The 27,944-nt window shown below is 44.6% G+C and overlaps 1 protein-coding gene across 1 annotated transcript; it reads left to right on the top strand.

Moving 5' to 3' along the window:
- Positions 1 to 592: 592 nt before the first annotated feature.
- Positions 593 to 26,534, top strand: LOC146183720 (serine/threonine-protein kinase PLK1-like). Its single transcript, XM_084609187.1, has 10 exons — positions 593 to 899; positions 2,571 to 2,678; positions 2,923 to 3,039; positions 4,767 to 5,080; positions 5,808 to 6,007; positions 7,392 to 7,511; positions 11,669 to 11,743; positions 13,060 to 13,369; positions 16,099 to 16,345; positions 25,562 to 26,534. Exons 1-10 carry the CDS (start codon positions 786 to 788, stop codon positions 25,751 to 25,753), a joined length of 1,797 nt encoding a protein of 598 aa, XP_084465313.1. The 5' UTR covers positions 593 to 785; the 3' UTR covers positions 25,754 to 26,534.
- The last annotated feature ends 1,410 nt before the right edge of the window (positions 26,535 to 27,944 follow it).

The following is a 27,944-nucleotide window of genomic DNA, read 5'->3' as shown; positions in this document are numbered from 1 at the left end:
GGCACCAAAACACCCCGGTCGAACAGGCGAAGGGAACGCAGGACAAGGTATTCTACCTCTAGCGGTATTAAACTGTCATCTACACTGCGGTCTTTTAACGTACTTCTAGAAAGTGCTAAAAGAACGAAACGTAATCCATTCTGTCTCAAACTAACCAATACGTACTCGGTTTACTTTTCGAAAAATTGCTGCAGTAAAAAAAAAAAAAAAATGCACCACGGCAGCGCGCTGTCTTTCGAATTCACATCAGAAATTCTAAAATGAATAAAAAATCAAGAATATATTTTTAAGAGATTTATACTGCGATCACACTTTAAAGCATCACGCTTTGAGACGTGTATTTAAGCGCTTATTTAAAAAGACACCATCGGCAGCAGGCGTGTTGATTTTTTTTTTTTTTTTTCCTGTTTCGCAACTGACGTTGACAAAGTCGCGCGATAAGGAAAAGCCTCAGCGAGAGCGGCTGGAAGGGTTTACGAGATATCCCACGGAAACCGCGAAGGAAGCATCGTCACTTTGTCACGGTAACTGCCTGGAGTGCCAGTCAGGAGGCTGCGGCCCTATCAGCAAACGGAAGCCTTTTTTTTTTCTTTCTTTTTTTGCAACACGTGATCATAGACCAAAAAATTACACTTGTTCCTTTTATCACCACCGGTTCCTCTCGAAACCAGAGTCGTAAGGCTGTCAGCAGCAATCGCGGGCGAGGTTTCATGCTTGGTGGCCGACGCCCAGCAACTTTCTGTATACCGTGGATCAAACTCTGAACACAAGTTTTCTTGTTCGTGATGGCTTCCGCTTCACCTACCCAGTTTGCTTTCACCGCATCCAAGAAAGCCCCGGAGGTTGTCACTGACAGGAAAGGCAACAAAGAATATGTTCTGGGAAAATTCCTCGGCAAGGTAAGTAATTGGTCTATTGCCAGGTGATACATCGCTTAGCAATGTTGCCAGCCGCTCAATGACGTTGTTCGGGTTGGACGGCGGGACCTAGAACGGAAGTTCGCAACGTTGCGCTTATCCCTTTTCTGATAGGCATACTTCGGTCTGTAATGCATTATAGCCCTTCCGTCTACCATCGCTTCTCTGATCGTTTTGGCTCAGCTGTCCATTCCTTGCTCCGTCTGCGCATGTATCAACGTTGAAGTCTGTTTCAGCAAGTGCCACCGCTACTCTGCTTTGCCCAGCCCGTGTATCGACGCCTGCGATGACTCTACTCTTTTCAATGGTTCTTCGAGAAAGTATAACCGCATCCGCCGCGTAAATTCGAACTGCTTACGATGCTGCACGGCTTTGTTGCCGTATGGTACTTTCCCGCTTGTTCCACAAAAGGGAAGCGTCTGAATGGCGGCACGGACTGGTGTCAGCACCACAGACACTGGCTATCCTATGCCTCGCATGTTTTTCGCTTGCATACGGTGCAAATGCACATTCTGACGTTATAACAGAAAAAAAAAAAAGGGGGGAGGGGGAGGGGGGGGGAAGGGTCACACGGATACCTTTCGCGTTCGGTGTTCGCCGCTTCCGTCACGCGTTAACCGGTCTTTTGTTTATCAAGTATATCGCTCCCTTCTTCACTGTCCACAGTGACCCTATGATAAAGTAGCGACTTTAGCAAACTAATATATAATATCTAATGGAAAAAAAAAGAGCACTACGAACGAGCGCGCCGACGAAAACAAGGATTGTATTGCAGCCAACAGCGTGATTATCTGCAACCAATCCTCTCTAGAAGTACTCGTAGCTTGACGTGTTGTTCAATGTTCAGGAAGACACATGAGCGCAGAATGTAAAAGAAAGGCTCCCATCTTCCAGATCAATGCGAAGCTTGCTCGAAGAACAATTGTGTCTGCGGGCGTCGCTCACAAAAGGGCCAAATTTTCTGAATAGACGGGAGAAAATGGCGCGCAAAATTGTAGATGTTTTCTACATCAAGGAACGAGGAGGAGACTGTATTAGCTATACATCAGCGGCTCTCCGCAAGAGTGAAGTCTTCAATTTTTTCTTTCCTGAAGCGTAATTGTGAACACGTGTGTGGTGAATCTCGGCATTAATCCAAAAGGCCGACCGTCTGTTCAAAACTGAACTGGTCTGTTCTCTTGCATCCGCATTAATTCAGTGTTGTTTCTTCTGTTTTGAGGCTGCTTCTGTTTACAAATACCCGGGCTTCCGGTTTCAAACAGCGCGGCTCGGCGCAGCTTGCCTGTTATGTGTCGCTATCTATAATTGCCGTAAAAGCTTCAACGTGTAAGGTTTTTTTTTTTTTTCTATCTGCATATCTTAAAATCTGGGATTATTTTTGATCTACCCTTGAGCGCTTAGGTAAAGCAATGGCATATATAAGCCCTACTCATCAAATTGGGGCTGTTGAATTTTAGTTATTGTCCAGTTGCCTTTCTATGTCCGTGTAACCTTTTGCGTGGTTTCCTGTCCGTCAATAACTGGGAGCGAACTTGAAGCTCCACTAAGACGTAACCAGAGATTTCGCCCTTTGGGTATAATTGTAAGCTAACATTTTCAAGCTCAAGTTTATGTCACATTGTTGTTGCGTTAAACGGGAAATTTCTTTTCCAGGGCGCTTTCGCGAAATGCTATGAACTCGTGGACAGAGAGACAAACACAATTTTTGCGGGTAAGGTCGTCCCCAAGGCTCTCCTCAGAAAGGCCAGTTACAAGCAAAAGGTGAGGATCATGTGTCCACTGTAAGAGTGATAATCATTGAATGAATATTCTTTAGGCTATTAAGCATACTCATGTTTGGCAACGCATGCGTTCGTGATTGGGTAGATACGTGTATTGTGGCAGCTCCGTATCAGCCGCAGGGGGGGTGAAATCAGAATAAAGGCACGGTGCCTGCCGCCTCGTTTGTTGCTATGCTCAGTCATTATGCATCCCCCATCCCAGTTCTCACACTTGTTGAATGCAGATGGTACAGGAGATTGAAATACACAGAAGCCTCAGTCACAAGCACATTGTTGGCTTCCAAGGCTACTTCGAAGACAGCAAGAACGTCTACATAATCATGGAGCTCTGCAACCGATGGGTATGTCTATAGTTGGTTGTAAGCTCCGACTTCCTCCACAACGCTATTTAGGTCTTCCTTACGGCTGTGCAGCTTCAAACAACTGAAATACATGCTAAACAGTGGTTCCGGTTTTTCCGAGTTCATTGTTTGGCAAAACTGAAGTTGGTGTGAGCTCCGAATCGGTATTTTCAAGTCAGTTCTTTCTGGTCGCCAGGCTCTAGGTATTCGAAAATTTGATTGAGCTGAGCTGTGTTCCGAGTGGTACCATTTCAATTAGTCGGGGCGTATTACATCTTAATTTTATTGGACACTGACCCTGCTATATAGAAAGTTTGCCGCATTTCCTACATTTAATTGTTGTGTAGTGAAACTTGCAAAATAACTCAAGTTACTGACATTCTAGTGGAAATTAAGAAGAAATGGGCATGGGCAGGACATATACTACGAAGAGAGGATAACCGATGGTCGCTTAGGGTAAAAAACTGGATTCCAAGGGAAGGAAAGCGTAGCAGAGGGCGGCAGAAAGGTGGACGAATGAGGTTAAGAAGTTCGCAGGGGTCAAGTGGATGCAGCTAGCACAGAACCGGGTTAATTGGAGAAATATGGGAGAGGCCTTCGCCCTGCAGTGGGTATATTCAGGTTGATGATGATATATACATATGCCATGAACGTTTGTTGATAGTAGTGCTTGTCCGGTCCTCACCTTGTCGTTTGTCCTTTTTTTCCGCTTTGCTTTGTTAACGATGAACCCACACGCCAAAACATTTCCCCTTCTTCAGTTGAGAGCTGATATCGTTAGTGAAAAGGGCGAGTTGTGTATCACACGATAAGTTCTTAAGAAATACATGCTGACTAAGATGAAAGAATTTGTTAGAAATAAGAAACCGCATTATTTGGGAAAAGTCTACATGCACCATTAGTTTAGAACATACGCTTGTAATAGAAATCGGGCGGTAGTCAAGGCAACGTGTCGAAGATCCTTTCTTGGGGACTGGAATGATCTTACCTGTTTTCCAATCCAAAGGCACCACTACAGAAGACAAGGACTCTTGAAAGATGTGCGACAAAAGGGCATTTGTAATTTCTTTAGTGTTTTTAAGTACTTTTGCGTTGATATCAATTCCAGCTGATGTGTACGTCAGTTTCAAGGCTTCAATTAATTTGCAAATTCCACGAGGTTCGAACGTTAATGCAGGCATCACAGGATAATGAATGTTACGAAAATAAGTTAGGAAAGCTGATCTGAACATGCAGCGGATCCATTTAGTGGGCTGCTTTTTGTTCACTGTTTAATAAGGCGGTTTTGAAAGGAACGCTGCCCATATCTGTCGTCTATTTTGACTTACAAAAAAAATTTAAAAATGTTTTGGTTAGAGTGCGATACCGCTTATGATGACTGTTCTGAAAAAATGCGGCCGTACGTTCAACAGGCGGTGCCTTACAATTACTGCGTGTGTTCAGTGGTTCTTTTGAGATCAACGTGTTGTATAAGAGGCTTCAACTGCCTGCCGCTTTGATTTTCTCCTGCAGAATCCCTGGTTTAATATCAGTGTCAGTGCTACTGAGTGTAATAACTGCCACTTACGTTTTGCGTAGCAGCATAAGACCGGCACCTGGCTTCCGTTAATGGCATGGCTCCTTTCTTCGGGCTTCATGGCTAGCATTTATTCTCACCAAAAATAACTTTTCGGCCTCTATATTGAGCTGGCGTTGAGATGTTTCTACGTATTTTTTTTTTCTCGCAGTCCTTAACGGAGATGATCCGGCGCCGCAAGGTGCTGACCGAGCCCGAGGCGCGCTACTTTCTATACCAGATGCTGCTCGCCTGCCAGTACTTGGTGGAGCAGCGTGTCATCCACCGGGATCTCAAGCTTAGCAACTTGCTGCTCAATGAAAACATGGAGCTCAAAGTGGGAGACTTTGGTCTGGCCACTCGGCTCGATCACGTGGGTGAACTCAGGAAGACAGTATGTGGCACCCCCAACTACATTGCTCCCGAGGTCCTGGCCAAGAAGGGGCACAGCTTTGAGGCGGATGTCTGGTCCGTCGGCTGCATCCTGTGAGTGTTACACGCCGCCGCAGGTTAAAAACATGTTTGTATCGTAACGAAAAAGGGGTGCATAGAACGGAAAGACGAAAATGATTTCTATTGTCCGTGCACAGCCCTATTTACGAAAGGCACAAATTCGAAGTATTAACGTTTTACTAGGAGTAGTACCGTGGAACCATGGAACCAGCTTCCGCGGCTCTGGGGTTTACTTTCAGAGTTGCTATGGCGTGAATGGCATGCCTTGAGTACGCATATTCAAGGGGGTATGTACAATGCAAGAGATGCTCATGCTGGGAAAAACACCACAAAACCCAACTACGTCACCACGAAAGCTTCCCTACAGCTGCAATGTTGCAGCGCTCTGTAGCAGAGTCATGCTACGGGTCAAAGCAATAATTGAAGCAATGTAAAAAGTGTCGGAATGATTCTTGGGGCCCTCCTCTTCGGCCAAGGAATTAGAATTCTATTAAGACTTCTCGAGGTTCCTTATATCTTTTCTGGATTCCCAAAAGTACCCACGGTGCATGACAGCTTTGGCAGAAATAATATATCAGGCTCTTGCCATGTCCCTCCACGGTTTCCACTTTTTATTCTGCCCGCATTGCGACATTGTTCTTTGCATGCTGCACTTCTGCTTTCTCCCCATGCACCCATTGCGTGTGATGGTGTAATGCAGCAGATGTTTACATTACAAACGGGGTGGGGTCCCGTGTATTAGTAATGCTGTTTCCTGCAGATTCACACTGCTTATGGGGCAACCTCCGTTTGAGAGCTCCACGTTGAAGGAAACGTACTCCCGTATACAAAAGAACCAGTTCAGTGTACCTTCTACGGTGAGCCAGCCGGCATGTGCCCTCATCCGGCGGATGCTTCAGCCAGAGCCCCAGAACAGACCGAGCATTGAGGACATAATGCGGGATGACTTCATGACGTGTGGTGAGTATTCTGTTAGAGGGGGGAGGGGGAAGGGCATTACTAAGAAGTAGTGCAGTGCAGATTGTACCGCGCTCTGTCACTCTGTTGTACCTTGGTTTGTACTTCGGCGTGAAATTGGGCACAGGGTCAAAGCCGCACTCTCGTTTGCGTTGTATTCGCTAATAGCGAGCGCTGTGTCCTTCGCTAATCACTAAACTGATCTGGGATTTGTATTTTAATAGGGCCACTGTCCAGGGAAGGCCCTTTTAAGCAAAGGAGCCCAGTGTTTCGATCAGGTACCGGAGATAGTCTGTGCAAAATGCTACAGTGACACGCGCGCCGCAAAGCATCGAAAATACAATTCAAAGCTCTCTCATGCTCTCCTTTGGGAAGCCAGCTTCCCCGTTTCCTGCGCTGGCCCGACGGGCCACAGTAATGACGTACGTACCGCGAACGACGTCCATTGGTCCGTCTCGCTCACTGACGGGAGAAGGATGGGTGTCTACCGCTCGCTGCGCCCTCTTCCCTCGCCACGGCCAGACTGAATCCAACGGCGCGCACTCCCTCGGCAGTTTTTTTTTTTTTTTTTTTTCGCGCTCGCGGAGTGCCACGCCGAACCTCCCACCAAACGCGGAGGAAGAAGGGGAATTTGTCTTGTGGAGGCTAGACGACCTCTGGCAGGAGAGTGAAAAACCTTTGGGAGGGAACGGAAGGAGTGAAGCATGACAGAATCGGGTGATTGCGGTGGCTGTAACTGCGTTATTAGTTACTCTTTTCAAAAACATTTTGCGGCCTTGCGTTCTAGGGGCGAAGTCTCACAGTCACCGGGGAAGAAAATATTTTCGACCGGAGGGTGGACAGTGGGCCTTTAATCGTTTTTGTAGTTTATCATTTTTCCCTCTGATCCATGCTTCTCGGCAGCTGTAAATGGCGGGGCTACCTTAGTGACATTTGTTCCCTTTGACGATATAGTCCCTGCGTTACGCTATATCGCTTTGACCTCCGGGTTGCTGCGAACCGAGGGTGGTCATCGTTATGTTCCAAATTGTGAATCCAAGGAATCAGATCTGCGGTTCGCAATCGAAATGACCCTGCTGGGAGGTGTGGGAAAGGAGTTATTATGGATCCCACAAGTCTAGGCTGATGCTACTAAGTTTTCACTCTCTGGATATTTGAGGAATGAAATGCGTTCGCGATATCTCCTATTACTTTATTCCATAGCGCCTGTAGGTGCTCTGCCGCCAAATGCTTGGCATCAACATATTCGCAGTAGGATATGTGAACAGCTTCCCTTTCAGTTCCCAGTACCTGTAGCAGGAGCACTGCCACCCATAATTGCTGCCCTCATAGGCACGGGTATGGCAGTTTTCATCACGCGGTCGTAACTGGTATTTCATCTTTCTAGGATACCTGCCATCTCTACTGCCCGAGTCCTGTCTAGTGACAGAGCCTCGCTTTGACACACTGAAGGCCAATTCTCCGGTCGGAAGGAAGAGAACCATCCAGGGGCGAAATGAAGGCAGGGGTGAGTTCTCCCATGATGTCAGCTGCGGCCTCTAATCTAGTTGACCTCATTTACGGTGTTTCCGCCAGGCAAAACCAACCAACTGAACTATGCCTCTACCAAGAGGCTGATTATTTATACTCGTTTACAGGATCGAGCGACATGCGGCTGCAAAGTTTTACTGTACGGAAAATTTGTCTTTTTATTTTTTAAACATGCTGCTAGCCTCGCATTTGAGGCCGCTGCAGGAAAGGGGCGCAAGATACATTGAAACAAACGCCGTTCAAGTAGGCGCATACAAAATCAACCAAAGCAGTATATGTGCGTATTGTGTCCATAATACAAGTGCAAAACAATTAGGAGTAAGTGGTATGTTCCAGGATGTAGGACAAGCACACATGCTCACGTTCACGCGCGCACACAAATCAGACAAGCATTAAAAAATCTTAAAAGTAATAAAGCCACAAAGCAAGAAACAGGTTATTGAATCAGTATCAATCGGGATGTCATTGCTGCACATCACTGCACAGCTTTGTTTGATCATGGCCGCAGTGGTTTAATATGCTGGCGATGAAAGTTTCGACTGATGCGCAGTTGATAGAATCGCAAGACAAATGGTTCCACTCATGGATTGCTTTTGGAAGAAATGAGAATCTGAATATCTCCTTGTGAAATCAGCATTCAGTTGAATGTTTACTGTGTTTTGTTCTGGTACTGCGTGCAAGCGACGGTACACTGGTATCAGTTTACGTGCTGCCATTAAGGAAAAGAAAAAAACTTGGGGAAAGGGGGGGGGGGGAGGCGAAACAGTCTTGTTCTGTTTTGATTAGTAGGAAGGTAGGCTACCTTAATAATTCTGTAGGGGAGTCGTGACTGCGATACTAGATAAAAATATAGCTGCTTTTCTTTGTATGTTCTCCAATTTTTTCTATATACTGTTTACTGAAGAGGAACCAGCGTATTCCATATTAGAGTACAAAGCGATCAAGTGACTTGTATGCTAAGCATTTGATGTGGAATGATACGGTCTCAACGAGCGTTTTAGGGACTAAAGAGCTGCCAGGGCTTATTTAATAACATATGCTACCTGTTTGTTCGATTTTAAATTCAATGTAATTACGTATTCTTATTTATACTCTTCCCCCTGTCTTTAACATCCATATGCGAAACCTTTAAAACTGTAATTATTGTTTTTAACAGCCGCCGGCATATATATATATATATATATATATATATATATATATATATATATATATATATATATATATATATATATATATATATATATATATATATATATATATATATATATATAAAGTTTCTTCAGTGCAATCACCGACTCTTCATTTGTGCCATCGACCCTGGTCACCACCACGTGACAATATAGATAGTATGAGTCATTTATTATGACATTAGGGTTATTTTATTTGTCAGTCATGCTGACCATTTTTATTTGTTTTCATTATTCGTAACGCTTCATGAACGTATTTGATATGTTATCAGTTCCAGGACTTTCGTTTAGGATCTATTTTAAGTGAGAGGGAAATGATTCCCGATTCAGTTAGGTCTAAATCAAATCTCGCTGTGTCGTTTGGAAGCGATACGACGTCGTATTTTTTTTTTTTTTTTTGTCGTGTGTATATACGGAAATAAAGTATTTATTTAAATCTGAAGCATTTACGACAGCTTCACTCGGTGATAGAATGTTGGTTTTACGTGGCTTCGAATTAAAGTATCGCCAAATTTTTGGCGGAGATCTTTATACAAATTACTTAAACTTGCATTAATGCATACATCCTTCGCTTTTTTACAGCCAACTTTAGAGCATACGAGTGTACGCGTACTGAAGAGGTGTAGCAGCGTAGCAATAGTTTATATTTCAGTTTCCTAAGGCTTGCTGTCTTTCGCTTTAGGCTTTGACTCTAGTGGAATTATTTCCCACTTTTCTCCCTTCCCTGATAGCTACTTTCCCTATCAGCGTTGTAGCGTCGAGGCTTCAGCCGGAGAATCAGCATCGATGCCGGAGTATTTTCCCCGAGTAGGGATTCTAGCGTTAACGTATTAAAAAAAAAACGCCACCAAGGCAGTTTTAAAATATCGAAGAGCCACACTCCGTTAATCATGCTATGCGAGCGACAACTTTCATAACTACCACTGGTCGAACGTTCCACGCTGCAAGCACAGCCGTTTTGTGGGCTTCCGAAGCCGATGTCGAAAGCGACGGAAAGGCAACAGCAGCTACCTCCACAACATTTAGCTGCCGCCTTTCGACAGTCTTAAACTTGTCGACACGTGGCGTCTAGAAGGGATGACGTGAGCGCAGTTCTCTTTCCCTGAGAGTGAGATTCTACCACATGTGTAAATACCGCTAGTCCCAAGTTCACCGCAGCCAACCTCGGTAACCTCTGTCTGCTTACTTTAGTTTAGTTTGATTTATACGGTTTAACATGCCAAAGCGAGTCGGGCTATGAGAAACGCCATAATGGGGGACACCTGAAATTTCGTCCACCTGAGGTTCTTTTACCCGCTTTGACATCGCACAATGCACGGGCGCCTGGCTTTTCGCCTCACTCGAAAAGCGGCCTCCACGGCCTGGATTCGATCCCACGTTCTGGAGTTCAGTAGTGGATGCCCTATCACTAAGCCACAGCAGCGGGGCGAGGTCATACGGTTGACGTGAGTGGCGTCTCAACACGAGCCTGCAATGCCACATTGTATGAAAGTTCCGAATGCTGAAATTCGGCAGCGCTGATGCAGCATGGTACTCTTAAACTCAAGCATCACACCCATCGTACAGTTTGTCAACACGTCAAAACTGCACCAAGAAGCGCACATTTCGTCACACGACCGCGTAACACATCGCCTCGCATAAAAACCGCCGCCGCCCGCGCTGACTCGCTGGAAGAAAATCCTTAATAGTCGATAGGGACATAAAGTCGCAATAACATCACTTCATGCGGGAATTTCCCATGGTTAAATAAAGCTTATGGATTGGGTGAGGATTCATATGAAGGCAAATTTGACGAGGCGTTCCTCTAATTGGGCATTTCAGAAAATAGAAATGGCAATACAGTAAATTCCTAGCCATTGGGGTTTCAACCCACGCCCTCTCGCATTCCAGACGCGCACGCTACGCGTACGCCAGGAGGGGTCGCTGGGGCTAAACATGTTAGAGGAGCACGTATAGAACGTGTTTTTTCTATATTGCCCGGTTATGAAACATTGCATTTCACCAAAACAAAGTCAACAGAAGTGCGTATGACTTGGTAAAGTGTGTGTGGGATGCGTGCTAATTCTACACTAAAATACACAAAATATGGATAATGTTTTTGAAGCATCGCGGGCTGAAAAGGCGGTTTTAAAGGCGCTATCGATCGAGTCATCTCTTAGTTCAAAACGAAGCGGTATCCAAATGTTTATTGTATTTATTATTCCATAGTGCCTTCTGTATCATGACGTGAGTGGTGGGAATAAACTTGTGCCTGCTTCTTTGATGGAAAATTCGAATAGTCAGTGGTTGATGGTCACCACTTCCGCCGCAGGAACTGTTTCCTCGCGGCAAGCCTTTGAATGTGGTTGCTAGAACCTTGTAGTATGGGCACTCTCTGGATAAAGAGCATTTATATAATTAAGGCCGGAAATGCGGTGTTCGTATATTCGTATCAGATGATTTGGCTGACTGCTCTAGTATTGTGGAAAAACTTGTGGAATAGACGGAAACATGCTGGGCGTTACGATTTGTGAGCGTTACGAGTACGGGTAAATGCATTCTAGATTTTATTCCTGAGATGCTCGCAGCCTAAGAGTGGTCAGGTGAAGTGAATCTGCCGGCACGGTTCTGACTGACGTATTGCCATTATTACATTATTGTCATGGGAATTTGAGACTGAAATGGTGGACTCAAGTTAAATTCTCACGAATTTTTATTCAGCCAATGATTTAAGCGAACTTGGCACTGAATTGGGGCTTTGGCGAAGGTACCTATACTATCTGTAGTGTGTGTTAAATGTGTGACAGGGTTATTTAGACCACGACAAATATGAACGCTTTATTACTTGTAAAAATTCACACACGGAACTGGAGAGTATTTAAGTGTATATAAGCGTAATCTGATTGGGACGTATGCTGTGTATTTATTGCAGTAATTATGGCATTGGTTGCATGTTTTACTTTTGCAGAGGCCATCAATTCTGCTATTAGCAATCACCAGGAAAAGAAGCCCAAGCTGATGGAGAGCATACCGACAAAGCAGAGTACGTAATAATTCTCTTAGACGATAGCGTGTGGAACTCGTCTGTCTATAAAGCAGAGTGCGCCTTAAGGTTTCCTGACTGGTGGACTGCAGCCTCCTATTCCTCCTGGATGTGCGGACGAGTTTCAGCTTGCTGTGCTCATTAGTACAAACTGTAGGACAGGGCCACGCACTTATGTAGTCACCTTCCACTTGCGGCATAGATTTTGTTACGTTTGTGACATGATAAACATGGAAAATGCCGACGTGATAAAAATACATCGTGTAAGATACTGAAGGTCATTGCAATCGCTTAATAAAAACAAATTAAAGTGTTCCGTTGGAGAGGGACGGTACGTAATGAGTCACAGGCGAGCGGTTAGTTATGCTATCACAAACACAGAGAGGGCGTTAGTCTAGTCGTTCAGAGTTCTTAATTGTTTACGTGGGGCCGCTCCGATGCAGAACTTGCTACCTCGTGTAACAAAATTAATTCAGAGACAGAGTTTATCTTGTATTCAGTGTATGCGGTTCAACAGCCGCTTAAATAAGTCGTTCAATTGCCTCGGGTGGTGCATTTAGGAAACCGCTTTTTTTTTTTTTTTTTTTTTTTTTTTTTGCTGTCGTAGGGTACGTGAGATTCGCTTGGTACAGTGGTTGTCCTTGCAGGTATCTTTGCAGAGAAAAATCCCTTTGGTCTGGCAGATACTTGCATACTGTGTTCAAGATTTGCACTAAAAGCAAAGCAGCAAGACGCCGCGAGGGCTACGAAGGCACGCGGGGCAATGCAGACGCCCGGTTAGAATCCATAAGTAAAATTCAGAAGCGCTGGAAGGTATGGTAAGGGGTCTGGCGTCGTGTATGGACATGAACCCTCCACACATTCCCTGGAACGGGCTTTTAGGCCTGTCCAGGCCATCTGTAGTGACTGCAAATCACACATCAGCGACACCGTTGTCTTCAGCCTTCCTTGTCGCCTCGATGTGTGTCAGTTTACTTGCCCCTGCTTGCGTTTATCTTTAGGGACCTTGCAGATTACTTTCCTGCAACCATTACTTCGTAATATACTTGGGGTATAATGGGTCTTCGATTAGGCCAAAGTGAGTTGTTTTCTTTGTATATAGAGCTTAATTATTACAGTCTGAGATGAGAGGTTTACCAGAAAACCATCGCTCCAAACCCTCACACAATGGCAGTTGTCGACGCGCCTGGCTTTTGGTGAACGTAGCACCGCAGTCATTGGTCGCTCGATTTCGGAACAATTCCCACCTCTTATTTTACTTCACACTTTGTTTGATTTTGCCATTCCAAAACGGCATTACTCATTCTTCGGAGCAGCCAATGCGGGCGAGGACCCTAGCACGGCTCCTGCAGCAGCATTTGCAAGCCCTGCGCAGAGGAGAGGCCAGCAAGAGGCGCACCTAAAAGAGCTGCGGCGCCTTCTGCGCCACCTATGCAGCACCCATCCTCCAGAGCGTCGCTTTGAGTGCCCCGACGAGGTGGAGGACCCTGCTTCGGTGCCAGTGTTTTGGATCAGCAAGTGGGTCGACTTCACCGAGAAGTATGGACTCTGCTACGAATTAAGCGACAAAAGCGTTGGCGTGCTCTTCAATGACAACACCCGCATTATGCGCCTGAACAACAACATGTGAGTTCCTCTGTAACTTCTGAGAAAACTTTATTTGCTTACAAAATTATTAATGCGAAAGGATTACTTTGTTCACATATTTATGTCAGCAGGTCGCGTCAGCAGACAGCGTCAGCAAAATCGTGTCCGAAGTTTAGTAATTAAGAAGTGGTAAAAATTAATGAGGGGTGTCAATCCATAGAGAGTAACGTAATGTTGTTGCCGAAAAAATAAATAGGCCAATTAGTAATTAGGTAATTAATTACTGGCAAAAATCTGGCATTTGTCCGCAGCAGTTTTGAGTAATTCAGAAGTGGTAGAAGTTAACGAGTGGTGTCAATCTCAGAAGTGGTAGAGGTTAACGAGTGGTGTCAATCGATAGAGGGTGACGTAATGTTGTCTTCCAAAAAATAACTAGGCCATTACGTTAATTAGGTTTTAGAGGCAAACATGTAAAAAGTAAAAGCGTAAATGGTCTCATTAGCCAATGGCTTGGTGCCACATTTGAATGTATCAAATACTAAAATAGTTAATTAAATCAGTCAATTAAGGTGACGTCAATAATGTGACGTTACGCAACCTAAAGTCGAGCCAAAAAGGGCATATGAAGGGATTGGCGCGCAATTTGAAAGCACCGAAGACAAAGATAGTTAAGACAGTCAGTTAGGGTTACGTCAACAATGTGACGTCACGCAATCGCAAGTAGAGCCGAAAAAAAGGCATAGGAAGGGATTTTCGCGCAATTTGAAAGTACCGAAGACTAAAGTGTGTAAACAAGAAGTGAAATAATGTGACGTCAAGGGCGTGACGTCGCGCAACCGGAAGTAGAGACGAAAAAGGGAATAGGAAGGGATTGGCGCGCAAGTATTAAAGAATAAAATGGGTAAACAAGAAGTAATTTGAGCAACTAGACGCAACGAACAGCAGCCTCCGTGCTTTCGTATTACTCCGATGCTTAGTCTGCAGTGCTCTTATGTTTTATTTATTTTTTTTTTGGGGGGGGGGGCGCCTCTCAATGAACGAATCTTTTGAACCGTGAGTTTTTATCTACAGCTTGCTGCAAGTGAGGAGCGCGAATGGGTCGCGGATCTTTTGACCTATCATTGGACTCATGTGGCTTGTCATAATAAAACATTAGTGCAAATTTCTATTGGCTACGTTTTCATTTTGAGTGCTAATTCATCTCTCTAGCATGTGACATTGTTTCAGTGTATACTGACATACTCATTCAGCCTGTTTCTCTTCCCTTTTCTTCCTCCTTTTGCTGGCTGTATATCAACAATACATACGCATGGGATCATCTGCTCTAATGATAGAGGTAGCGTAGTCCTTTGCTGAGAAAAGTGAATTCTTGCAGCTTCTCGTTCATGTTTGTACCAGGATTCAGCAACAAGTCCTAGGTTTCCGCTCTTTGTGTACGACCAGGAAAGCGGCATATCGATCAATAAATCGAAAGCATATTATGAGGAAACTTTTGCCGATAGCAGTTTTTCGTATTAAAAGCACCCTTGTGAAAAACATACTAAAGCTTCCTGAGGCCAGGTCCTTCTAATTTACAACGGGAACCTGGGAAAAGATTTTTGGCTCCTTTCTGCTTTTAGTATTTTTCAGAGGACCTGTCATCCAATTGCACTCCTAGAGAAGAAGCTTATCCTTAGCTTTTCTTTAGCGTGTTACTGACATATTTCATTTCTGGGTACATCGAATGTACTGCGGGCTTGTTACCTGCATATGTTTCTCGCATCAGTGTTTGCTTTTTAAGGCTAATACAGTAGTCGAACAGCGTGTGCACGACATAGTAAAAACAATTTGCGAAGTCCAACGCTTAGTAAATAACTCTTTCAAGGCTCCACGGTCGTATGAGGTGCAGAAGATGGGGCAAAGAAAACCGAAATAGGATGGAAGGAGCTTAAATTCCCTAGCCAACGTTTTGATGTCTTTGTCTGAGAAGACATAGCCCACACGAAGACAGGTCCATTTGTTAAAAAAATAAACTGCTCCCCCGCAACCCTTATACTTTAAAGGATGCGTTGCAAGGATATTATGTCCTATTTCAGTTCAGTATTTTAGTGTTTCATGCACTTGTACAGTCAAATTGATGCAGGTACAGCCATTGTTAAGGGGGGGGGGAGCAGGAAGTATGCAGTGCGACAATTTTTCTTTGATCTCTGCACTAAAGTAGAATATGGTGTGCGGGGTTATGCATCTAGACACAAACGACCTGTATTAGAAAATTTGCGGGTCTCAAAAACTCGCGACAACTTTGGTTGGACGCTTATTTGTATGCTCTTTCATACTAGAGTTCTCTACGCTAACACAGATACATTGTCGGAGTTGAAAGTGCACTCCACCCCGTAGTCTTGATGCCAATAATGCTGAGCAGTGAAAAGCTCGCATTGCCAAGTACTGCAGTTAGTTGTGAAATCCAACTACAAGGCATGGAAACTTTCAACCTGCACTTTATATCGGCATAATTACTGTGATGCCTTCGTGAGTGTTTTTTTTTTTTCTTCTCTCTTTATATCATAAATTAACGGTTTGAGGCACCGACTTGTTTTTGAACTCTGAGGAGCAGTTTCCTGATCTCGAAAATGTTTTAAGCTTACTGTAATAAGTGTGGCGACAAGGACTGCTCGCATTTGTGTTGTATTTTTCTTCTGTTTGAACCTTTCTTCTTTCCTCGGAAGACTTCCTATTCTCCGTCGATGCTGCAATGCATGGTTTCAATGCCTTTCCGCCTCTTTTATCAGGAGTGTGACGTACGTGGACGAAGCGGGACTGGAGCATTACCACACGCTGGAGGACTACCCAGTTAAACTGCACAAAAAAATCACCTTGCTCAAATACTTCTGCACCTACATGAAACAGCACTTGCTGGCCTTAGGGGAGGCCGTTCGTCCCCGGCAGTGCGACAACTTAGTCAGGCTACCCTGCCTAGGCGCGTGGCTCCGCACGCGTTGCGCGATCTCATTCTACCTAACCGACGGCACAGTCCAGGTAAGCCTGGTGGTACCTCTTTTGGATTGCAGTGCTTTAGGTACGATCATTGCTGTTGTTCTTTTTTTTTTCTAGCTCAGGGCTGAAGTTCTTGTGCAATATATTCGAATAGTTGTTTCAGAGCTCTAACCTTGCCCCGTCAAATACACAAAAGAAAACTGAATCCAGTTTGAAAAGCATAGACGATGCCTATAAAAGCAGTCTATAGGCTATAGCCAAATGCAAGAAAACATTTTCCCTGTTGCTTTATGGCAGGCGAGAGCTATGACATTGTTGAGCCCTTCCTATCTTGATCTACCAGGTTTAATTCTGGTTTATTGTAGGCGGTATTTGTTTCTTATTCGTATTATTTCTATTTGTGATACTTTCATGGCCCGCACCGGGCTGAAGTGGATGCTTTGGCGAGTCGATGGTTCATAGTTCGAGTTATAGCCCAATGGACGCGGACCAGGAGGGGAGACAAATACAAGCGCCCGTCTGTGTTTTGCTTGTGTCCCCTTCTCGTCCGCTGCGCTGTATCAAGAACTGTACATGGCACTCCAGAGCGGAGCAGGAGCACAACGTTTTCATACATTACAGAAAAATGAGGCCACAAACGCACATATAATGATTGTGTATAATGATAGAGAGTTCAATACTGATGCATTCACTAAGGAAATTAAGTATTTAGAGCAATTCAAACAAATTATTCTGTTATTGAAACTGTTATCTCAGCAAAGTAATTCCAGTCTGCAACTGAGCGAGCGGAAATGAATGCTAACAGATATTGGTGAATGGCATTTAAAAAATCTAATTTCATGACGGTGGTTCAGGCAATGTGATATGTATACACCTAGCCTCCTATATTTTTCATGGCCGTCCATTCGCTCCGTAGCGGCCGTTCAAGATTGTATCTACATGCTCGAGTTGTGAGCGTCGATCGCTTCGTGACGCGTGCTAAACACGAAGTGTTCATAGCGAGATTGTAATGCACAGCAAGACAGGACACAAGAGGAAACGGACACCACGAGCGCTAACTTCCAACAAATTTAATTTCACTCATGCAGCACATTTATACGCCAAAGGCAAGATATCACTTGTGCTATCTGTGGTGTTCGTTTCTTCTTGTGTCCTATCTTGCTCTGTGCTACAATCTCGCTATGTTCACGCACCAACAAGCCAAAAAGCCACGCTTATGAAGTGTTCGTCGAGATAAAGCTGATTTCCGCAACGAGGCGCTCGCATCTGCATGACTCCGGCTTCGTTCGCTGCGTTTTGTTCTGCGTGGCGATATGCGCTTGCGACTTAGTAGAAAGAGTATTGGCAGCGTAACTCTCATAGGAGCCTGTGTACTCTGAGCGAGGCTTTAGTTTCCCGGCGCCCCCGTGAACTCTGCGGTAAAGCAAACATGCGACGGTGTGATGTCAGAAAAGCTTGTGACGTCACAGTGACGTACTATTGGCGGGGAATTCGATTGTCTTTTTTTAATTTTGGACGAAAAACAGGGCCAACGACGACGGAAGCAGAACTATGCTCAGATAAGGCAGAAAAATTGGCACCGTAACTGTTATGCCAACTTTACTTGACATGGATTTCTACTGTCAAGTTTTACGTTAACTGAAATGTTACGGCATCTTTAACCACCTTATCATAGCATCGTTCTGCGTCCGTCGTCGTTAGCCTAGTCTTCCGTCGCGCATCATGCATACGCATTCTGGGGCTTATTACTTCGGGTACGTTTGTGAACATAAAGGGCCTTCAAAAGAATTCGGCAAGGACATGGACAGAATCACATGGCTTGAGGGATTTCACTAAGGACATAAATGAGTGAAGCTGTGCTGCATAGAAAGCCAGGCTTTATTAATTCACGATTACGTATACATAGACGCTTCACGACAATGCAAATCGTGAACTAATCCTCGTGATAACAAAATGACCTGAGCGTAGGTCTCCAAACGAGACGCGGTTAGATTATAAAAGGGGAAAAGATTTTGCTAACAAGCAAAGTACATATCAGTGTCCAAGAACAAAGAAAAACGAACAGAATAACTAAATTTAGCATTATAGCACGCAGCTGTAAGAGCTTTGGTAAGAAATTCAAATTGGGATTGCTAGTGTTTAGAAGTTAATGCATCTGAGAAGGGAAAATATCTGCGATATAGCTTCGCTCCAATAAGTCTCGCCCTGTTCCCGATTCCATTATTTTACTCGCGCTTCATTTGTCACTGAAAGGATTCAATATGAGGCTACAAATTTACAACTTAAGCATTTAACATGTTCATGAGAAAGATCCCATTGACAATAGGAACATCCCTGTGATGCTAACTAAAGCCCATTCAACGAACGTTGGTGCGGTAATGCGACACAGTAAGCAAAACAAGTAGCAAAGGAAGCGGAACGGAAGGCTTTGGCACGCGTCTTGGGGAGGCACGCGTCTTGGGGGAAATGGAATACCACCTTCACCGTTCAATTAAAACAGGTGCAACAATACCCCGCTCATAGAGACGTGTATTCGTAAAACAAGCCAGCACTTTTGCGACGTGCCTGGGAGGCCGAGCTGTGACGCAGCATTGTCCCATCGTCCGGAAATGCGCACATGCAGCGGCAATCAGTTTCCCATCGAGCACACACAGTCTTCGCCTTACTGTAAATATCTATCACAACCAGTAGAACGAAATACTGTTTGACACAGATAACCCACTCTGTACGCAGCACGCAACGCTGAACTTTCAAGCGGGGTTGATGACGCACCCATCCCGCGGATGAAACATCTTTGGTCTGAGGCATATATGAATTTTGGGCAACTGCGCAGCAGACACTAAATGGCCGAGAGAGGTCGTAAGAAACAAGTTAAAATATTATAATAAATATAACACGTTTTTTTTTTTTTTTTTTTTTTTACGCAAGAAACGAAAACCGCATTCATTCCTGAGCGTTATTATATTTACTTTGTAGTTCTTTGGAGTAATATTATTTTTATATTACCGCACAGTTCGCAGGGGCCCCTTTGCATCGTTCATCATCATCTAGTTGATGCCGCTGGCAATAGGCAGCTGCACGCGTTTTATTCCAGATAACGGCACCTGTTACATTGACCTTGCTTGCGAGTCGTACAGTGCGGAGCGCGCGCCTCAATACGGTGAGGCGCGTAACTCATTCTTGCGGCGACACCTAGTTTTCTCGCTCGACGCGAAGGGGGCGCTTGCAGCCCAGCCACAGCTATACTCTGGCTCCGCAACACTCGCTGCAACAGGCGATTCGACAGAGCCGCGAAGAGCATATTTCTAGCCGATGCGCAGCTACAAGAAGCCCCATTACTAGAGGAACCATTTTCTAGGCTGGCGCTTGGCGCAGGCAGGCGCTTAATTTCGATTGATATATCATGCTCGCGTGTAATGAACGGCTCTTTGTAAGCTGAAGAAACTTTTTTGTGGGGCACTGTGCTTCGAATTCCGTCGTCAGGAACGTTGTAAAACAATACCTTCTTGCAGGGCGCGCAGGCACTCCGGCAGCAACATACAAAGCACTTCTTCGCAAGGCGCTCATAATTACGCTCTCCTCTCATAATTATGCACAGAATATTTAGTACAGCGGATCAAGGAACTTATCTACAGTTTACAAGAACTTCTTGTTGGGCTCGATGGTGCATATTGTAAGCAAATAACTATAGAGCAACATCGTACCTTGTGTTCGACTTGGTTGAGCTATAGTTCTTTCGTTATCTGCAGTTGCAGTCGAAAAGAATGTGCGAGTTGGTCGCGCGCGTCACTATACCCCTGTCAGCTGACTTGCCGATTAAGCAATCAGGAATTGTTTTTGACTACACGAAGTTATTACAACCTGTACACTCTGGAGTCTCCTGCAGTGCAGTCTGGGTTTCTGCTCGAGCAGACAAGCCATGTATCTGTGTTAGTAAAGGAAGTCGCCTCATTTAATTTCCACAGTAGGAAGCTGCACGAAAGTTGCTACTTGTTTATAATTACGCAGTTATCTAAGTAAAACAGTCGTATTTCAATAATAGAGCTTTTATTGCTCACAGAGGCCTAGAGCCGCAGCGCGTGTGTCGTAGGAACGTTATGACAGGCTATGGTGTAAGGGTCACTGAAACAACAGATGCTGAAAGGTATCATGGCAGCAAATTCATACAGTAACCGTAGCTTCAGAGTGGGACCACGCGATAACCGCAGCAGAAGGTACTAAGTAGTTTTCATATTATGGGTACTGGCAGTACGATGGTAGTTATTAAAAACATATCTTGTTAGGTTTGCAGGAGGGTACTAGAAAATCAAGAGTGGAGTGCACGGAGAAGTCGCATGGCCGAGTTTAGAATAAACTCGATGATATGACGATGTCCGAAACATTTCATTTCAAGCAAACTTTCGAATGAATAGGATTGCTATTCATATTTAGGTGTGCTGCTCCCATGATGGGTCGACTAAGACGTCGAAGAATTTGTACGATTTTAGCAAGAAATAATGAAGTACTAAAATTCTCAATAAGAAAGATGCTAGGCAAGGAGACACGATCTCTCCATTAGTATTCGCTGCTTGCTTTGAAGACTTATTCAGGGACATAGAATAGGAGCCATTAGGGATAAAGGGTGGTGAAAAATACATCAGCAATCTGCAATTCGATGATGACAGTGCCTTGCTAAGTAACTCGGGGAAGGGATTGCAAGTTATGATTGATGACCTAGACAGGAATAGCAGAAAGCTAGGCGTGAAATTAATATGCAGGAGACTAATGCAATGTTCAACAGCCTTGGAAAGGAGCAGCAGTCTAACATAGGTAGAAAAGCACTGGAAGTGGTTGGCGAAAATGTCTACTTAAGAGAGGCAGTGATCGCAGGTCCAATTCCGCGCCATATAAAAGGGAAATAACTATGAAAATAAGACCTTGATTGAGCGCATTTGGTAACTACTCGCCGATTATGAGAAGCAACTTACCGGTATTGCTCAAGAGGATAGTAAACATTAGTTGCATTGTTCGAGAACTCACATATGGCATGGATATTAATGAAAAGTTTTAAAATATTTGAGGACAAAGCAGATACCCATGGAACGGAAAACGGCAGGTAATGTTAAGAGACAGGAAGCATTCAGAATGGCTCAGGGATATAACTTAAGATATTAAAATTCTAGTGGAAATCAAAGAAATGGGCATGAGCAGGACATGTAATGTGAAGAGAGGATAACCAATGGTCATTTAAAGTAAGAAATCAGATTCCAAGGAAAAAAACTCGTAGCACGGGGTGGCAGAAAGTTGGGTGGGTGGTTGAGGTTAAGAATTTGTAGGGGTGAAATGGATGCGGGTAGCTCAGGAGCGGATTAGAGGACTGTGAGAGAGGCCTTCGCCTGCAGTGGGTATATTCCGGTTAATGATGATGGCTAGCTCAGCGCAGTACCTTGTAGTTCACACAAAAAGGCTGAAGAGTTAGCTGTGCATGCATTTTTACACATCTTACCGTGTAAAATCATTAGCGAGTCTCTACACCACGCAGTGATTGTTTTAACGCTGCGACTGAAGAAGCGTTCGGTTTTTCGCATGAGGTTGCACACTCATCGCCAAAAAAAGCCAGGGCGGGATCGGTTTTTGCTGCGAAGGCTGCTAATATAGATTCGAAATATTATGTGCAAAGAGCGGTACTTTGCGGAGCCCTGGAGTAGACGATATTAAATAAAGCATGAGTCATTTTGGTCACATGCTACAGGTTGGGAGCGATTAGTAGAAAACTGGTTAACCCTTCCTGAATGTATGATCTGGATTAATTTGCTTAGGTTAAAGAACGATGTCCTGCCTTGTCAAAGCTTTAGTAAGGTCTGAGAATACACGATCGACATTGCATTGATGCCAGCTGCTTTTCATACGAATAACGCTTCCTGGAAACGTGTTGGCAACCGTGAAAGAAGGAATGGCTGTTCAGTTGGGTGGAAATTTCGGCGGATATGGCATGCTTCAACATTTCATACGCGAAGCTATACATATCATTGGTACGATATTTGTTAACAAGGTGCTCACGCCAGACTTGTGGATTAGAGCCACCATCCCCTGCGCTTGTGACACATGGTAGTGAGTCCATGGATAACGAATATTCGAAGACTAAGCTGTTTCTGAGGCCACAACCACGTGACATTGCGCGGATAATCCAAACTAAGTCCAATATAGCTGCTCCAAAGAGCGAGTCTCCCCTACGGATCCTTCACGTTCGCCAACCAACAGAGAATGATAGAGCCTCTGACTGACAAATGGCTGACCATGACCATGAGCAGCCCTTTCACACTAAACAAAAACATAAGAGCGGATTCAAACCGGTCGGGCTCGAAACAGCATACCCGGGGTCTGTAGCCGAGCATCTTTACTACTGAGCCACCGCGGTGGGCGAGTTCGCTCCTTATAACCAGATTTATGTAGGGTTAAATATCTGCTATTTGACGTGGTGGCTCCCAGATGGCGCCACAAGCAAGATTACGTTAAGGCTCCTCCATTTTTTTAAAGGTAGCGACAACTACTCGAGCGCCCTCTCGAGGGGTCCAGGGGACAGCGCTAGCAGACGACGCGCCGCACTCTTTCGTGCATACTTCGTACTCATGAAGCCGCGCTCGGTGCACACATAAACCGGTTAATTCAACAGAGTTGTGTCCTATCCTGCTCAAGAAGCTTCAAAGGACAGGAATAATAATTTAAATATGCGTGTGCAGCATAAACGCCAAAAAAGAAAAAAAAAACGCGGGCGTTAAACGAGCCAGCCCATTCTACTGAACCATTCGCATCAGTACAGCGGTTAGAAAACTATTCATTCTTATGCTTTGAAGTTAGTGGAGAACTTGAAGTAGAAACGATATTTTAGTAAACTTATTGGGCTCGTTTCCTTACTAAAAAATAAGTAGACTGCGAGTTTTCTGCAACTTTTGAGAACGTCGTTGCGCATAAAGCTCTAATGTAATATGGGCGTCATTGCGTTTGTAACCGTTTGGGTATACTCCGTTTTAAACACTTTTTTGGCTCGAGTTTATTTCGTTTACACAGTATTCCAATATATTTATTTTGGAGAAAAAGTGAGCTCAAGCTCACGGATAACGTTTTCTCACTTTTATATTCTTAATTTGCTTTATATTGTTTTCCTTTGCCTGTCGGGCAATAATGTCACCAGTAAGCTTGGATGCCGCCTCTTGAAACTTGACGAGTCCCTGTGCGCGTTCAGTGGAACTTCGATGCAACGCCACGAAACTCCTCCGTTAAAACAATGGCTCAATAGCGTTTCACACACACACGGTTGATTTTACACTTTTTTATGGTACAAATCTTTGTTTTTGTTTTTTAATCTTTATACACCGATATTTAGCAGAGGAAAATATTGACTTTTTATTTCGATCATTTTGGCACACTTGCACCCTCCTGTTTTTCTAATGTTTCATTTTTCATTTATATTAATCAACTAATCAATGCATGGTCTGAATTTCCATAACAAGCATTATCAAGCATTGAATTTTCATTGTGAGCATTTTGACACCATTGATTCCACGCGTTATATTGCAGTCCTGATCTGTTCGGGGAAAGTAAGGGGGCGCGACACGGCAGTGACTTTTCACTAGGCATCCACAGTACAAGTAATGGCTACATAGTCATAGCGTTCTTGATATTTTGCTCATGAATTAGCATGCCCAAACAAAGGCCATCTCGGGCAAACGAACGGCTTTTTAAGCAGACAGAAATCACTTCGCATAGTCGGGTGTTTTCCGTGGCCATAAAAATCTTATGCCCGATCTCATGAGGCCATAGCTTCCTTCTGTTGCTATTATCGTCACCGCGAGGAATGGAAAACAACTTTTTCGCGTCTTTCGCACGGTTCCGGCAGACGAAAGCACAGCAGCTCGGCGCAGCCGCATGTCACGCGTGTGCTTCAAAATTTGAGTTTAGAGATGTAACTCTTGCGTCCGCTTAAGCACTAAGTAGAGCACATACACTCCTAAAAATGCAATAGAGGCATGTGAAGTACTTTTGCTTAACTAATCGGCCAATATCTCGCTGGCAAGCGCAGAGCGCCGTGCATTTCAGCGGCGCAGCGAGCACCGCTGGACCCTTTGGGCGGAGCTTGGCGGCGAAGAGGTCACGTGCAGCCAACCGGCCTATCGGAGGGAGGGGCGGCTGGATCAAGACCTGTCGCTACCTTAAAAAAATGGAGGAGCCTTAGATTAAGTAAACCAGTGGCGTCCGCGATCAGGCGCGTCATTTCCAGTTTCATGGAGGCCACGGTTAAACATCCGCCATTTGGCACGGCAGTTCCCAAATGGCGCCACATGCATAGTTGAAACTGCAGCGCACGTACTAGACATAAAATCACGCGCACACACACAGGCACACACTCACGCTCGTACACACTCGCCCGCTCACGCGTGCACACGCACGCCAGTAGACAGGCACAAAACACCCACGCACGCACATGTCAACACACTTATGCAAAGCGCCAGCCCTCTCGTAAGCATTCGCATACGCGCACAGGACATATCTTCTCAAGCATGGAGAGAGAGAGAGAGGGAGGGAGATTGGCGCACATAATCAGAAATTTTGGGCATTTGCTGGGAGTTTTTGAACTCGATTTCGCTCATATTTTATAACTTCACAGTAACAATCGATGTATGCGCGTACCTCCCCTTGGCCGGCTTTGTAGCTTACAGCTCTGCATTTCCATAACCTCGGCTCATTCGTTTTGTATAGCAGTCTGACTTGTTTTTTTTTTTTTTTGTTGTTGTTGTTGTTTTGTCAGCGCAGGACAAACTTCAGAAGCAAAATTATGCTTCGCGTCAAAAGCTTACACAGTTGCTATCAGTAACCTTGTGAAAGGTAACTTGCTAAGTTGTGCTGTTGCCTGACAATTGTTAAAAAAAACCCATCCCATTGTTTTTCTAAAGCAGATTCAACTGCTTGGTGAGCGCGCATAAAAAAAACTACAGCAAGGTTTTGGTACGCATTGCAGGCACGAACCATTCCTATCGTGACGCGCATAACAAGTATCTTACAACATCCCGCAATTGCCTCACACTTGAAAGGGGTAAAAAAATCTGGACTTGCGCGAGCAGACGCTCGCGCATGCGCCTGCGCCCAATTTTAAGTGCCATATCGCAGCACTATAGCTCAGTTAAGGGAGATTAAACGGCATTTTTTTTTGTGTGTGTTTGTTCAGTGGTTGTTCTTTTCATACTGCCAAAATAACCTTGACATATCCTTGACTCCTTTCAGATGAATTTTTTTCATGACCATACCAAGATCATGCTGTGTCCTTTGATGGCCGCTGTGTCCTACGTCGACAGCGACCGCGCGTTTCACACGTACCGCATCGCAACTCTGAAGCATGGCTGCCCGCCGAAGCTGTTTTCGCGGCTGAAGTATGCCCTCAGCATCCTCGAGAAACTTTCCAGCACGTCCTCCTAGCCGGGTTTCGTTGCATCTCGCTGCAGCCTCAGTGTCGCTGGTTCTCGGCCACTATTGTTTCAACCCTCCAACATTTAGTGCATTCATACAAAATGTATGCGCGCGCATCCTGTTCTTACACAAGTACTGTTTGTATGTTTCGTGTGCGCCTTTTATTATTCCTCTCCTGCGCGGTTTTATCCATTTGACAAGCTACCTAATGGGCTGCAACTGTACTTCTAATGTTTATTTAGGTGGTGGCATATTTTACTGTCCGAACTATTTTAACGAGCTTGATAGCAAACTAGTTGATAGCTGTATAGTACACTTTACTATCAAATCATATACTGCCGTTTCATGTACTCTGTACCAATAACAAACATGCATGCCACTAATTAAGCAGCCTCTGAAAGGAGCAGCAGCTCACAAACGGTAGCGAAGCTCTGGAAGTGATGAGCGAATATGTCTATTTAGAGCAGATAGTAACCGCAGATCCGGACCACGAAATGAAAATATCTAGGAGAATAAGATTGGGATGGAGTCCCTTTGGCAAGTGCAGATTGACTCATCTTACCGGCATCGCTTAAGATGAAAGTATATAACAGTTGCATATTAGCTGTACTCACCTATGGGGCTGAAGCGGGGAGGCTAACGAAAAGGGATCTACTTAAGTTGGGGGCCAACTTAGAGGGCTATGGAGCGAAACATGGTAGGCAGAACGTTAAAAGAGAGAAAGCATGCAGAGTGGGTCAGAGAAATAACTCGAGTTAATGAAATTGTAGTGGAAATCAAGAACAAGAAATGGACATGGGCAGGGCATACAGTGCGAAGAGAGGATAATCGATGATCTCTTAGGGTAACCATGTATTCCATGGGAAGCAAAGCGTAGCAAGGGGCGACAGAAAGTCAGGTGGGCGGTAGAGGTGAAAAAGTTCGCAGGAGTAATATGTATGCAAATAGCACAGGACCGGGTTAATTGCAAGAATATGGGAGAAGCCTTCGCCCTGCAATGGATATAGTCCTGCTGCTGATGATGGTGGTGATGATGATGGTGATGATGCCACTAATTCATGCTCAGTGTTCCCAAATTTGGCGATCGTATTTCCACACATTGTGCCACAATGTATATATTTATGGTTATTTCTATTTTTACCTACCTGCCCTTTCTCCCTATCGCTCACCTCTTAGATTTCGTCTACTGCTTCCTCACTATCCCTTTATTTGCGCCGCCCCAGTTCAGATGCTTCAGGTATCAGAGAGCAGATACCGGGGCTCCCAAACGCCTTTTCCTTCCTGTTGGATGCATAACAAAATAACCACATACTACTTCCACAGACAGAAATGGAATAGCGGTTTCTAAGCATCCTCCTGCATGCATGTTTCAACGTATTCGTGTCCACGCTTTCTATGCAGCCTCAGGCTGCATTGTCAAGGCAAGATAAACAATGATAGCGCAGCATGCATAAAGGAGAGAAAGCCTTCATTCGTAGGGAAAGAGGGCAGGGACCTAGTGAGCAAAAGCACCAGCTCCACTAATTAAGGCCCATTTGTAATCTACCGAGCACAAGTGCAATCACGCACTCCAGGAAGGAGAGGAGGATGAGAGAAATAAGATGTAATGAGTGTTCAATGCGTACAGAATGTTCTCTGTACCTTCTTTGATGGTAGGATAGTTGGTGCAGTAAGGTATATCACGCCTTCCGAAGTTGCAGAGCATTAGTGCGGTAAAGAGAGCGTTCGACCTGTGCGAAGAACATGCGCTTAATCCGTGTTGCGTGATGTGTGCGGCTGGGGTAAGCTTGTACGGTTTTGCCACTTGTCCCGGTGATGTCACACTGCTTATCATTAATGCGTAAGCATTAAGGAGGTATGTCGGCAGTTTTGGCGTGTCCAGTACTGATCGGCATTCTAGAAAGAGAACTAGTTGGTATATCGGAAAACGAATGGTGTCGACGGATAGAGAATCAAAAAAGGTGTACTGGAATTAAGGACTTTCGATTTAGGTTAGTTAATTAGAGCTATTTATGTGTGTAAAATGATGCAAGATGGCCCCCAGCCAACTTTTGGTTTCGGTTCTGAACTTCTGGTCACGTGTCTTAGAAGACGTGAGTGTTATGTCAACGTCGGTGTGACGTCATAAGGCGTGACGTCACCGCAAAAGTTTGTATCTCTTTGCAAAACTTTGAGTGTCTGCAAAAGTTGATATGCCCAT

Source organism: Amblyomma maculatum, chromosome 7, assembly GCF_055883805.1.
Source record: "Amblyomma maculatum isolate TAMU_Amacu chromosome 7, ASM5588380v1, whole genome shotgun sequence".
In the NCBI taxonomy this organism is placed as follows: Eukaryota; Metazoa; Arthropoda; class Arachnida; order Ixodida; family Ixodidae; genus Amblyomma; species Amblyomma maculatum.
Note: the sequence above shows the minus strand (reverse complement) of the source record. Positions and strands in the feature narration are given on the sequence as shown.

Bases quoted from the DNA above. Each gene is read 5' to 3' on its own strand.
- LOC146183720 (XM_084609187.1), top strand. From the start codon at position 786: ATGGCTTCCGCTTCACCTACCCAGTTTGCTTTCACCGCATCCAAGAAA. The intron at 2,679-2,922 runs GTGAGGATCATG...TGTTGAATGCAG, and splicing joins AGGCCAGTTACAAGCAAAAG to ATGGTACAGGAGATTGAAAT. The intron at 5,081-5,807 runs GTGAGTGTTACA...TGTTTCCTGCAG, and splicing joins TGGTCCGTCGGCTGCATCCT to ATTCACACTGCTTATGGGGC.